Raw genomic sequence first — 14,344 nt, 5'->3', positions numbered from 1 at the left:
GATATTTCCAGTGAGAGGTCTGGAAACAGGGTTAGATATTTCCAGTGAGAGGTCTGGAAACAGGGTTAGATATTTCCAGTGAGGAGGATGGAAACAGGGTTAGATATTTCCAGTGAGGAGGATGGAAACAGGGTTAGATATTTCCAGTGAGGAGGATGGAAACAGGGTTAGATATTTCCAGTGAGGAGGATGGAAACAGGGTTAGATATTTCCAGTGAGGAGGATGGAAACAGGGTTAGATATTTCCAGTGAGAGGTCTGGAAACAGGGTTAGATATTTCCAGTGAGGAGGATGGAAACAGGGTTAGATATTTCCAGTGAGGAGGATGGAAACAGGGTTAGATATTTCCAGTGAGAGGTCTGGAAACAGGGTTAGATATTTCCAGTGAGGAGGATGGAAACAGGGTTAGATATTTCCAGTGAGAGGTCTGGAAACAGGGTTAGATATTTCCAGTGAGGAGGATGGAAACAGGGTTAGATATTTCCAGTGAGGAGGATGGAAACAGGGTTAGATATTTCCAGTGAGGAGGATGGAAACAGGGTTAGATATTTCCAGTGAGGAGGATGGAAACAGGGTTAGATATTTCCAGTGAGAGGTCTGGAAACAGGGTTAGATATTTCCAGTGAGGAGGATGGAAACAGGGTTAGATATTTCCAGTGAGAGGTCTGGAAACAGGGTTAGATATTTCCAGTGAGGAGGATGGAAACAGGGTTAGATATTTCCAGTGAGGAGGATGGAAACAGGGTTAGATATTTCCAGTGAGGAGGATGGAAACAGGGTTAGATATTTCCAGTGAGAGGTCTGGAAACAGGGTTAGATATTTCCAGTGAGGAGGATGGAAACAGGGTTAGATATTTCCAGTGAGGAGGATGGAAACAGGGTTAGATATTTCCAGTGAGGAGGATGGAAACAGGGTTAGATATTTCCAGTGAGGAGGATGGAAACAGGGTTAGATATTTCCAGTGAGGAGGATGGAAACAGGGTTAGATATTTCCAGTGAGGAGGATGGAAACAGGGTTAGATATTTCCAGTGAGGAGGATGGAAACAGGGTTAGATATTTCCAGTGAGAGGTCTGGAAACAGGGTTAGATATTTCCAGTGAGGAGGATGGAAACAGGGTTAGATATTTCCAGTGAGGAGGATGGAAACAGGGTTAGATATTTCCAGTGAGGAGGATGGAAACAGGGTTAGATATTTCCAGTGAGGAGGATGGAAACAGGGTTAGATATTTCCAGTGAGGAGGATGGAAACAGGGTTAGATATTTCCAGTGAGAGGTCTGGAAACAGGGTTAGATATTTCCAGTGAGGAGGATGGAAACAGGGTTAGATATTTCCAGTGAGGAGGATGGAAACAGGGTTAGATATTTCCAGTGAGGAGGATGGAAACAGGGTTAGATATTTCCAGTGAGAGGTCTGGAAACAGGGTTAGATATTTCCAGTGAGAGGTCTGGAAACAGGGTTAGATATTTCCAGTGAGGAGGATGGAAACAGGGTTAGATATTTCCAGTGAGGAGGATGGAAACAGGGTTAGATATTTCCAGTGAGGAGGATGGAAACAGGGTTAGATATTTCCAGTGAGAGGTCTGGAAACAGGGTTAGATATTTCCAGTGAGGAGGATGGAAACAGGGTTAGATATTTCCAGTGAGGAGGATGGAAACAGGGTTAGATATTTCCAGTGAGGAGGATGGAAACAGGGTTAGATATTTCCAGTGAGGAGGATGGAAACAGGGTTAGATATTTCCAGTGAGGAGGATGGAAACAGGGTTAGATATTTCCAGTGAGAGGTCTGGAAACAGGGTTAGATATTTCCAGTGAGGAGGATGGAAACAGGGTTAGATATTTCCAGTGAGAGGTCTGGAAACAGGGTTAGATATTTCCAGTGAGAGGTCTGGAAACAGGGTTAGATATTTCCAGTGAGAGGTCTGGAAACAGGGTTAGATATTTCCAGTGAGGAGGATGGAAACAGGGTTAGATATTTCCAGTGAGGAGGATGGAAACAGGGTTAGATATTTCCAGTGAGGAGGATGGAAACAGGGTTAGATATTTCCAGTGAGGAGGATGGAAACAGGGTTAGATATTTCCAGTGAGGAGGATGGAAACAGGGTTAGATATTTCCAGTGAGAGGTCTGGAAACAGGGTTAGATATTTCCAGTGAGAGGTCTGGAAACAGGGTTAGATATTTCCAGTGAGAGGTCTGGAAACAGGGTTAGATATTTCCAGTGAGGAGGATGGAAACAGGGTTAGATATTTCCAGTGAGAGGTCTGGAAACAGGGTTAGATATTTCCAGTGAGGAGGATGGAAACAGGGTTAGATATTTCCAGTGAGGAGGATGGAAACAGGGTTAGATATTTCCAGTGAGAGGTCTGGAAACAGGGTTAGATATTTCCAGTGAGAGGTCTGGAAACAGGGTTAGATATTTCCAGTGAGGAGGATGGAAACAGGGTTAGATATTTCCAGTGAGGAGGATGGAAACAGGGTTAGATATTTCCAGTGAGAGGTCTGGAAACAGGGTTAGATATTTCCAGTGAGAGGTCTGGAAACAGGGTTAGATATTTCCAGTGAGGAGGATGGAAACAGGGTTAGATATTTCCAGTTAGCTTTTTTTCACAACTGGGACCCCGTTCACTAACACAGTACTGTACTTTCTTCTAACCGCACAGTTATACAATCAAATAACAACTCTCCAAACTGTTTTAAAAAGATTCCCCGCAAGGCTATCACCCTGCAGGCTGCTGTGCTCTATAAATATGAGCTGATATTGGCATTATTGGTTATTTATTATTTGTAGATGCTGTGTTTTATTTGAGGTTGTCACATCCTACGGAGGCTGATGAGGACAAATAGCTCGTAAGAGCTACCTCTCCACTATAGGAATGGCAGTAGCACAGCGGGTGAGGTAGTGGTGAAGGGTGCATGACACCTACCTCCCTGGTAATCATAGAGAGCCACTGCACACAGGCCTGCTGGAGCCTCCTCGTACTCATTGTCTGCAGCTGCAAAGCACAAAGACAGTCAGAAAGAAGCCACACTGCCTGGGGGATGTGGGTCAGGGTGGGTTAGTAGATGATATGTCACCTTTAGAACATAAGAATATAAGAAAGTTTACAAACCAGAGGAGGCCATTCAGCCCATCTTGCTCGTTTGGTTGTTAGTAGCTTATTGATCTCAGAATCTCATCAAGCAGCTTCTTGAAGGATCCCAGGGTGTCAGCTTCAACAACATTACTGGGGAGTTGGTTCCAGACCCTCACAATTCTGTGTAAAAAAGTGCCTCCTATTTTCTGTTCTGAATGCCCCTTTATCTAATCTCCATTTATGACCCCTGGTCCTTGTTTCTTTTTTCAGGTCAAAAAAGTCCCCTGGGTTGACATTGTCTAAACCTTTTAGGATTCTGAATGCTTGAATCAGATCACCGCGTAGTCTACTTTGTTCAAGATTGAATAGATTCAATTCTTTTAGCCTGTCTGCATATGACATGCCTTTTAAACCTGGGATAATTCTTTGCACTCTTTCTAGAGCAGCAATATCCTTTTTGTAACGAGGTGACCAGAACTGAACACAATATTCTAGGTGAGGTCTTACTAATGCATTTTAAAGTTTTAACATTGCTTCCCTTGATTTAAATTCAGCACTTCTCACAATATATCCGAGCATCTTGTTGGCCTTTTTTATAGCTTCCCCACATTGTCTAGATGAAGACATTTCTGAGTCAACATAAACTCCTAGGTCTTTTTCATAGATTCCTTCTTCAATTGCAGTATCTCCCAATAAGACCTGAGTAGTGTAGTATTGTATCTGTGTAGCTGAGCAGTGTAGTATTGTATCTGTGTAGCTGAGCAGTGTAGTATTGTATCTGAGTAGCTCAGCAGTGTAGTATTGTATCTGAGTAGCTCAGCAGTGTAGTATTGTATCTGTGTAGCTCAGCAGTGTAGTATTGTATCTGAGTAGCTCAGCAGTGTAGTATTGTATCTGAGTAGCTCAGCAGTGTAGTATTGTATCTGTGTAGCTCAGCGGTGTAGTATTGTATCTGTGTAGCTCAGCAGTGTAGTATTGTATCTGAGTAGCTCAGCAGTGTAGTATTGTATCTGAGTAGCTCAGCAGTGTAGTATTGTATCTGTGTAGCTCAGCAGTGTAGTATTGTATCTGAGTAGCTCAGCAGTGTAGTATTGTATCTGTGTAGCTGAGCAGTGTAGTATTGTATCTGTGTAGCTCAGCAGTGTAGTATTGTATCTGAGTAGCTCAGCAGTGTAGTATTGTATCTGTGTAGCTCAGCAGTGTAGTATTGTATCTGAGTAGCTCAGCAGTGTAGTATTGTATCTGAGTAGCTCAGCAGTGTAGTATTGTATCTGTGTAGCTCAGCGGTGTAGTATTGTATCTGAGTAGCTCAGCGGTGTAGTATTGTATCTGAGTAGCTCAGCGGTGTAGTATTGTATCTGTGTAGCTCAGCAGTGTAGTATTGTATCTGTGTAGCTCAGCAGTGTAGTATTGTATCTGTGTAGCTGAGCAGTGTAGTATTGTATCTGAGTAGCTCAGCAGTGTAGTATTGTATCTGAGTAGCTCAGCAGTGTAGTATTGTATCTGTGTAGCTCAGCAGTGTAGTATTGTATCTGAGTAGCTCAGCAGTGTAGTATTGTATCTGTGTAGCTTTGTATAGAAGACAATACAGTGCTTTCGCCTGGTCTTTTATTAATATTAGATTTGTATTATTGTTATTATGTCTGGAAATGGCTGCACCTGTCTGGAGAGATGTTTCTAAACAAGGTTTATACAAATCTCTACAAGGTTACTAGAGGCTCATTTTCTCTGCAAGTAACAACATCTCTCTGATAACAAGGTTAAAAAATGAGCAGTTGCAAGTGGTTATCAGACAAATAACTTTTAGCAGAGCTGGACAGAGACAGTCAAGTGAAAGAGGAAGATAAACTGAAGACAATGATGATGATGATGATGATGATGATGATGATGATGATGAGGATCCTGGCTCAGCTGTAAAACTTCACCCTGCATATTTGAGGCCTCACATGTAATACAATACTGTGCCACTCTCTGCAGCATATTGCGATCATGCGAATGTATTTTGTGTTTGGCACGAGGAGAGGCACCTATTCTGTACTAAAATATATTTTCTCAAAACAGAAAAAAAGGATATTACAGTCCTAAGAATACATTAGCAAAATAAAAGCATGGCCAGGTTTTCAGTAAGTCTGCAAACAGCCCCTCGGTACAGCAAGGTAAGCATCCGCAGGGCAGTGACCCTGACACTGGGGTCTCACCTGTGTCAGTGCTTGTGAGTACTGAAACGTCCTCGTAGACCCCCGGCTCCTCCTCCTCCTCCTCCTCCTCCTTCGTGCTGGGCATCTCCACCAAGCGGGGGGGCAGATCTGGGGGCTCCTCGTACTCGGGGTCCTCCTGGAAACACGACACAGCACAGCAAGGGTTTGCTGCATTCATACAGGCAGTTTTGTCCCAGCCCCCCCGTGTGAGCACACACACACCCCCATCATACTGACACACACACACCCATCACACTGACACACACCCATCATACTGACACACACACACACACACACCCATCATACTGACACACACACACACATCCATCATACTGACACACACACACACCCCCATCATACTGACACACACACGCACACACCCACCCATCATACTGACACACACACGCACACACACACCCCCATCATACTGACACACCCACCCACCCATTATACTGACACACCCCCATCATACTGACACACACACGCACACAGACACACACACCACAAACACACACACATGCAGACACCGCAAACACACACACACACGCACGCAGACACACACATACAGACCACACACACCACAAACACACACATACACACCCACCAGAAAACACACCGTAAACACACACACACGCAGACACACGCAGACGCACACACACACACACACACACACACACACACACACACACACACACACACACACACACACGCAGACGCACACACACACACACACACACACACACACGTGCTTATAAACTTATAAACTCTCTTCAAATCCTACATTTTAAAAACGTACCAGCTATGAGGGTGCAGTTTTCAAGCTTGCATCAAATGTACCACCTATAAAGCACATCACAGCTCCCTGGACTTCCCTTCCCAACACCCAGAATATTCTCACAGTACAGACACAGCACAAGGAGTCAAGATATCAACCACTGATTCAGCAGAGCCTGCGCTTACAATCTTAAAAACGCTACGATTGCATTCTTCAGATTCCTCCAAGAGGAACAGACATAGATTCACTACAAAACGTGTACAGAGACGTTAAATATTTAGTATTATCCTTTTCTGTTCCAAGGTTACCTGCTCCTCCACCTGCCTGTAGCAGGGTTCAGACTCTGGTTCAGGCTCTGGTTCAGACACTGGCTCAGGCACCTCTCTTCGTCTCTCGGGCAGTGCTGGAGACGCCTGCGGGGCCCTTGAGGACGGTATGGCAGGGGCTTTTTGAGCAGGAGGCTCCTCCTCCTCCTCCTCTCTGGTGCTCAGCTCTACTTCCTGCTGGTGAAAAAAATAAAACAGCCAATGAGAGCTCCTGTTTGACTAGCAATAACGAATGCACAAGCTGAACATTTGTCTCCTCTAGTTAACTCTTATATAGTTGTTTCCTTCTAAGCTAGGTGCCCGCTTCCTCCAGCTTGCCCAGGCCATTGGGTTCCCATTGGTTTTGGGCTCTGTCAGAGTTACTGCATGCTGTGCTGCGCTCGCTGTACCTGCTGTCTCTTGCGCGCCTCCTCCTGCTCTCTCTTCTCTCGGGCCTCTCTCCTCGCTCGCTCCTCCTCGGCTCTCCGGCGGTCCTCCTCGCCTGTCGCCTTGGCCATGTTCTCGAAGCGTGCCTTCAGACTGCTGGCCCCGCTGCTCGCTGCAGAGGAAGCAGAGGCAGTGCAGGGGAGCTCTGATAGTGCTATTAGAGGAGCTCTGATAATGCTATTAGAGGGGCTCTGATAATGCTGTTAGAGGGGGGCTCTGATAATGCTGTTAGAGGGGGGCTCTGATAATGCTATTAGAGGGGGGCTCTGATAATGCTATTAGAGGGGGCTCTGATAATGCTGTTAGAGAAGCTCTGATAATGCTATTAGAGGAGCTCTGATAATGCTATTAGAGGAGCTCTGATAATGCTATTAGAGGAGCTCTGATAATGCTATTAGAGGGGGGCTCTGATAATGCTATTAGAGGAGCTCTGATAATGCTATTAGAGGAGCTCTGATAATGCTATTAGAGGGGGGCTCTGATAATGCTATTAGAGGGGGGCTCTGATAATGCTATTAGAGGGGGGCTCTGATAATGCTGTTAGAGGGGGGCTCTGATAATGCTGTTAGAGGGGGGCTCTGATAATGCTATTAGAGGGGGGCTCTGATAATGCTATTAGAGGAGCTCTGATAATGCTATTAGAGGAGCTCTGATAATGCTATTAGAGGGGGGCTCTGATAATGCTATTAGAGGGGGGCTCTGATAATGCTATTAGAGGGGGGCTCTGATAATGCTATTAGAGGGGAGCTCTGATAATGCTATTAGAGGGGAGCTCTGATAATGCTATTAGACGGGGGCTCGTTGTCGTTGTGTAGCAGGGGTGCAGATATGTACTCCTGTACTCTGCACAGCAGGCTGCTCATGCAGGTTAGGGGTTAGCAGGGAACCCTTCCTGTACTCTGCACAGCAGGCTGCTCATGCAGGTTAGGGGTTAGCAGGGAACCCTTCCTGTACTCTGCACAGCAGGCTGCTCATGCAGGTTAGGGGTTAGCATGGAACCCTTCCTGTACTCTGCACAGCAGGCTGCTCATGCAGGTTAGGGGTTAGCAGGGAACCCTTCCTGTACTCTGCACAGCAGGCTGCTCATGCAGGTTAGGGGTTAGCAGGGAACCCTTCCTGTACTCTGAACAGCAGGCTGCTCATGCAGGTTAGGGGTTAGCAGGGAACCCTTCCTGTACTCTGAACAGCAGGCTGCTCATGCAGGTTAGGGGTTAGCAGGGAACCCTTCCTGTACTCTGCACAGCAGGCTGCTCATGCAGGTTAGGGGTTAGCAGGGAACCCTTCCTGTACTCTGAACAGCAGGCTGCTCATGCAGGTTAGGGGTTAGCAGGGAACCCTTCCTGTACTCTGCACAGCAGGCTGGGTACTTACATGCCTCGACGGGTTGGGTTTTCTGATAGGAGGATGTTGGTGCCTCCATCTCAGTGAAGGAGGCGGCGCCCTGTTATAGAGACACAGAGGGGAGGCTCTTACAATCATCCTTGATGGATATCTCAAGGGTTCGATCCAGGCTAAATAAATACAATTCAATTAGAAATTTGAGAGACAAACCCTAGAGAGGCAGCGATTGGGTCAGATCCCTTACAAAAGTTTTCTCTGTATTTTTGCAGTTTTCCCCCATGCTTTCCCATGGTTATATTATGCATTCACTATAGTTTACCCTGGTTTGCCATGTTTATTAATATGCTTTCCAATACCTCGCTTATTCTTTACAATGTAGACCTAGGCTTTACTATGCTTTCACTATGCTGTACTACACTTTGCTATGCTTTTACTATGGGAAACTGTTTATAAGGGATTGTTAAATGAACAAGAATGCTGTTGCAGTCAGAGTGGAATAGAAATGCGTCTCTGCAACGGAACTACTGTGTTATTGATGTAGACCCAGGGCAATATGTAAGTGTTGGCTTTCTGATCTTAATGAGGTCTCTTTTGCTATACTTATCTGATGTAAATATGTTTTATTTTCTATTATACAATATATATTTATACCTTGTCGTGGTTTTTATATATATATATGTACACTTAGGGTATTTGTATCCCTTTTTTGCTACTTAACTTCAACCCTGGGGTTGTACAACTTCCCTGAAAATCGCTGTCAGCGATTAAACTGTTTATGCCCGCAATGAGTATCTCTGCCCACCAGGTGTCACTGTGTCTCATCAAAACAAACAATGCAATTAAACATCTGGCCACTGGGTGTCGCCATTACCCATGTGATAAAAATTAGGATTTTCCTCTCAATTCAGTCCTATTTCTGGTGAATTTATCCACCAAACTGAGGCCCAGGGAGGTCCCTAGCATGTAAAACTAAAATGAGGCTTCCCTGTAGTTCACAGCTGGTTCTCATATAAACCCAGGTGTCAAACCCACTGGGGATGGTGACTTTTTGTGCCCATTGTGCCATGGTTGTAGTTCTAGGACCAAGCAGCAACAATATATAACATACAAACTAAAACAATGGAGCAGCAGCAATCTGCACATCCTCCGCCTCTGTTTGTGATCCGTGCTGTGCTCAGGTCACTGACAATACGCCACACAGTTTCAAATACTGGAACAGCATTTTTGCACAGTGTGTTTGCAGTTTTCTCCCCATGCATTTCCCATAGTTATGCTATGCATTTCCCATAGTTATGCTATGCATTTCCCATAGCTATGCTATGCATTTCCCATAGTTATGCTATGCATTTCCCATAGCTATGCATTTCCCATAGTTATGCTATGCATTTCCCATAGCTATGCATTTCCCATAGTTATGCTATGTATTTCCCATAGCTATGCATTTCCCATAGCTATGCATTTCCCATAGTTATGCATTTCCCATAGTTATGCCATGAATTTCCCATAGCTATGCTATGCATTTCCCATAGTTATGCTATGCATTTCCCATAGTTATGCTATGCATTTCCCATAGTTATGCTATGCATTTCCCATAGCTATGCTATGCATTTCCCATAGCTATGCATTTCCCATAGTTATGCTATGCATTTCCCATAGCTATGCATTTCCCATAGTTATGCTATGTATTTCCCATAGCTATGCATTTCCCATAGTTATGCTATGCATTTCCCATAGTTATGCTATGCATTTCCCATAGCTATGCATTTCCCATAGTTATGCTATGCATTTCCCATAGCTATGCTATGCATTTCCCATAGTTATGCTATGCATTTCCCATAGCTATGCATTTCCCATAGTTATGCTATGCATTTCCCATAGTTATGCTATGTATTTCCCATAGCTATGCATTTCCCATAGTTATGCTATGCATTTCCCATAGTTATGCTATGCATTTCCCATAGTTATGCTATGCATTTCCCATAGCTATGCATTTCCCATAGTTATGCTATGCATTTCCCATAGCTATGCTATGCATTTCCCATAGTTATGCTATGCATTTCCCATAGCTATGCTATGCATTTCCCATAGTTATGCTATGCATTTCCCATAGTTATGCTATGCATTTCCCATAGCTATGCATTTCCCATAGTTATGCTATGCATTTCCCATAGCTATGCTATGCATTTCCCATAGTTATGCCATGCATTTCCCATAGCTATGCTATGCATTTCCCATAGTTATGCTATGCATTTCCCATAGCTATGCTATGCATTTCCCATAGTTATGCTATGCATTTCCCATAGTTATGCTATGTATTTCCCATAGCTATGCATTTCCCATAGTTATGCTATGCATTTCCCATAGCTATGCTATGCATTTCCCATAGCTATGCATTTCCCATAGTTATGCTATGCATTTCCCATAGCTATGCTATGCATTTCCCATAGCTATGCTATGCATTTCCCATAGTTATGCTATGCATTTCCCATAGCTATGCTATGCATTTCCCATAGCTATGCTATGCATTTCCCATAGTTATGCTATGCATTTCCCATAGTTATGCTATGCATTTCCCATAGTTATGCTATGCATTTCCCATAGCTATGCTATGCAATTCCCATAGTTATGCTATGCAATTCCCATAGCTATGCTATGCATTTCCCATAGTTATGCTATGCATTTCCCATAGCTATGCATTTCCCATAGTTATGCTATGCATTTCCCATAGCTATGCATTTCCCATAGTTATGCTATGCATTTCCCATAGCTATGCTATGCATTTCCCATAGTTATGCTATGCATTTCCCATAGTTATGCTATGCATTTCCCATAGTTATGCTATGCATTTCCCATAGCTATGCTATGCAATTCCCATAGTTATGCTATGCAATTCCCATAGTTATGCTATGCAATTCCCATAGCTATGCTATGCATTTCCCATAGTTATGCTATGCATTTCCCATAGCTATGCATTTCCCATAGTTATGCTATGCATTTCCCATAGCTATGCTATGCATTTCCCATAGCTATGCATTTCCCATAGTTATGCTATGCATTTCCCATAGTTATGCTATGCATTTCCCATAGCTATGCATTTCCCATAGTTATGCTATGCATTTCCCATAGCTATGCTATGCATTTCCCATAGTTATGCTATGCATTTCCCATAGTTATGCTATGTATTTCCCATAGCTATGCATTTCCCATAGTTATGCTATGCATTTCCCATAGCTATGCTATGCATTTCCCATAGTTATGCTATGTATTTCCCATAGCTATGCATTTCCCATAGCTATGCTATGCATTTCCCATAGTTATGCTATGTATTTCCCATAGCTATGCATTTCCCATAGCTATGCATTTCCCATAGCTATGCTATGCATTTCCCATAGTTATGCTATGCATTTCCCATAGCTATGCATTTCCCATAGCTATGCTATGCATTTCCCATAGCTATGCTATGCATTTCCCATAGTTATGCTATGCATTTCCCATAGTTATGCTATGCATTTCCCATAGTTATGCTATGCATTTCCCATAGCTATGCTATGCAATTCCCATAGTTATGCTATGCAATTCCCATAGCTATGCTATGCATTTCCCATAGTTATGCTATGCATTTCCCATAGTTATGCTATGTATTTCCCATAGCTATGCATTTCCCATAGTTATGCTATGCATTTCCCATAGCTATGCTATGCATTTCCCATAGTTATGCTATGCATTTCCCATAGTTATGCTATGCATTTCCCATAGTTATGCTATGCATTTCCCATAGCTATGCTATGCAATTCCCATAGTTATGCTATGCAATTCCCATAGCTATGCTATGCATTTCCCATAGTTATGCTATGCATTTCCCATAGTTATGCTATGCATTTCCCATAGCTATGCATTTCCCATAGTTATGCTATGCATTTCCCATAGCTATGCTATGCATTTCCCATAGTTATGCTATGCATTTCCCATAGTTATGCTATGTATTTCCCATAGCTATGCATTTCCCATAGTTATGCTATGCATTTTCCATAGTTATGCTATGCATTTCCCATAGCTATGCTATGCATTTCCCATAGTTATGCTATGCATTTCCCATAGCTATGCTATGCAATTCCCATAGTTATGCTATGCATTTCCCATAGCTATGCTATGCATTTCCCATAGTTATGCTATGCATTTCCCATAGCTATGCTATGCATTTCCCATAGCTATGCATTTCCCATAGCTATGCTATGCATTTCCCATAGTTATGCTATGCATTTCCCATAGTTATGCTATGCATTTCCCATAGCTATGCATTTCCCATAGTTATGCTATGCATTTCCCATAGTTATGCTATGCATTTCCCATAGCTATGCATTTCCCATAGTTATGCTATGCATTTCCCATAGCTATGCTATGCATTTCCCATAGTTATGCTATGCATTTCCCATAGCTATGCTATGCATTTCCCATAGCTATGCTATGCAATTCCCATAGTTATGCTATGCATTTCCCATAGCTATGCTATGCATTTCCCATAGCTATGCTATGCATTTCCCATAGCTATGCTATGCATTTCCCATAGTTTACCCTGGTTTGCCATGTTTATTAATGTGCTTTCCTTTCTGTGCTTTACAATGCTTACCTTTCCTTTACCATGCTTTCACTATGCTGTATTACACTTTGCTGTGCTTTTACTGTGGGAGACTTTGTATGATGCCACCCTGCTCCATTCTCCTGATGAGACCCCAACCCCGGGCTCACCTTATCCATGCGGTCTGTCTGCACACCATAGCGCCCCCCAAAACCCTTGGCATAATCTGGAAGAGAGAAGATGAGAGGGAAAAGAGCAGGGGGTCACTATCACCGTGGAGAAGACTGTCACCCTCTTCAAACAAGAAGAGATTTCCATACAGGGTCACTATCACCATGGAGAAGACTGTCACCCTCTTCAAACAAGAAGAGATTTCCATACAGGGTCACTATCACCATGGAGAAGACTCTGTCACCCTCTTCAAACAAGAAGAGATTTCCATACAGGGTCACTATCACCGTGGAGAAGACTCTGTCACCCTCTTCAAACAAGAAGAGATTTCCATACAGGGTCACTATCACCGTGGAGAAGACTCTGTCACCCTCTTCAAACAAGAAGAGATTTCCATACAGGGTCACTATCACCGTGGAGAAGACTGTCACCCTCTTCAAACAAGAAGAGATTTCCATACAGGGTCACTATCACCGTGGAGAAGACTCTGTCACCCTCTTCAAACAAGAAGAGATTTCCATACAGGGTCACTATCACCATGGAGAAGACTCTGTCACCCTCTTCAAACAAGAAGAGATTTCCATACAGGGTCACTATCACCATGGAGAAGACTCTGTCACCCTCTTCAAACAAGAAGAGATTTCCATACAGGGTCACTATCACCGTGGAGAAGACTCTGTCACCCTCTTCAAACAAGAAGAGATTTCCATACAGGGTCACTATCACCATGGAGAAGACTGTCACCCTCTTCAAACAAGAAGAGATTTCCATACAGGGTCACTATCACCATGGAGAAGACTCTGTCACCCTCTTCAAACAAGAAGAGATTTCCATACAGGGTCACTATCACCGTGGAGAAGACTCTGTCACCCTCTTCAAACAAGAAGAGATTTCCATACAGGGTCACTATCACCATGGAGAAGACTGTCACCCTCTTCAAACAAGAAGAGATTTCCATACAGGGTCACTATCACCATGGAGAAGACTGTCACCCTCTTCAAACAAGAAGAGATTTCCATACAGGGTCACTATCACCATGGAGAAGACTCTGTCACCCTCTTCAAACAAGAAGAGATTTCCATACAGGGTCACTATCACCGTGGAGAAGACTCTGTCACCCTCTTCAAACAAGAAGAGATTTCCATACAGGGTCACTATCACCGTGGAGAAGACTCTGTCACCCTCTTCAAACAAGAAGAGATTTCCATACAGGGTCACTATCACCGTGGAGAAGACTCTGTCACCCTCTTCAAACAAGAAGAGATTTCCATACAGGGTCACTATCACCGTGGAGAAGACTCTGTCACCCTCTTCAAACAAGAAGAGATTTCCATACAGGGTCACTATCACCATGGAGAAAACTGTCACCCTCTTCAAACAAGAAGAGATTTCCATACAGGGCCACTATCACCGTGGAGAAGACTCTGTCACCCTCTTCAAACAAGAAGAGATTTC

At 43.6% G+C, this 14,344-nt stretch overlaps 2 protein-coding genes across 3 annotated transcripts in view; one reads left to right on the top strand and one right to left on the bottom strand.

The window, feature by feature from the left end:
- The window catches only part of LOC117419389 (src substrate cortactin-like), a 36,332-nt gene that overhangs the window by 8,603 nt on the left and 13,385 nt on the right, over positions 1–14,344 (bottom strand). The window contains exons 10-15 of one of the 2 annotated variants that reach the window (XM_058985496.1): positions 12,889–12,944; positions 8,173–8,242; positions 6,765–6,913; positions 6,358–6,552; positions 5,275–5,410; positions 2,927–2,995 (exon numbers count right to left, since the gene is read on the bottom strand). In XM_058985496.1, the coding sequence (XP_058841479.1) occupies positions 2,927–2,995; positions 5,275–5,410; positions 6,358–6,552; positions 6,765–6,913; positions 8,173–8,242; positions 12,889–12,944 (675 nt within the window). The remainder of the gene's footprint in view (positions 1–2,926; positions 2,996–5,274; positions 5,411–6,357; positions 6,553–6,764; positions 6,914–8,172; positions 8,243–12,888; positions 12,945–14,344) is intronic. The other variant, XM_058985497.1, reaches the window with a different exon arrangement.
- LOC131697377 (uncharacterized) overlaps positions 3,662–14,344 on the top strand; it is an 81,728-nt gene continuing 71,045 nt past the window's right edge. The window contains exon 1 of the mRNA XM_058985498.1: positions 3,662–3,727. The gene's annotated coding sequence lies outside the window, so the exon portion shown is untranslated. The remainder of the gene's footprint in view (positions 3,728–14,344) is intronic.

This window comes from Acipenser ruthenus, chromosome 14 (genome assembly GCF_902713425.1).
Source record: "Acipenser ruthenus chromosome 14, fAciRut3.2 maternal haplotype, whole genome shotgun sequence".
In the NCBI taxonomy this organism is placed as follows: Eukaryota; Metazoa; Chordata; class Actinopteri; order Acipenseriformes; family Acipenseridae; genus Acipenser; species Acipenser ruthenus.
Note: the sequence above shows the minus strand (reverse complement) of the source record. Positions and strands in the feature narration are given on the sequence as shown.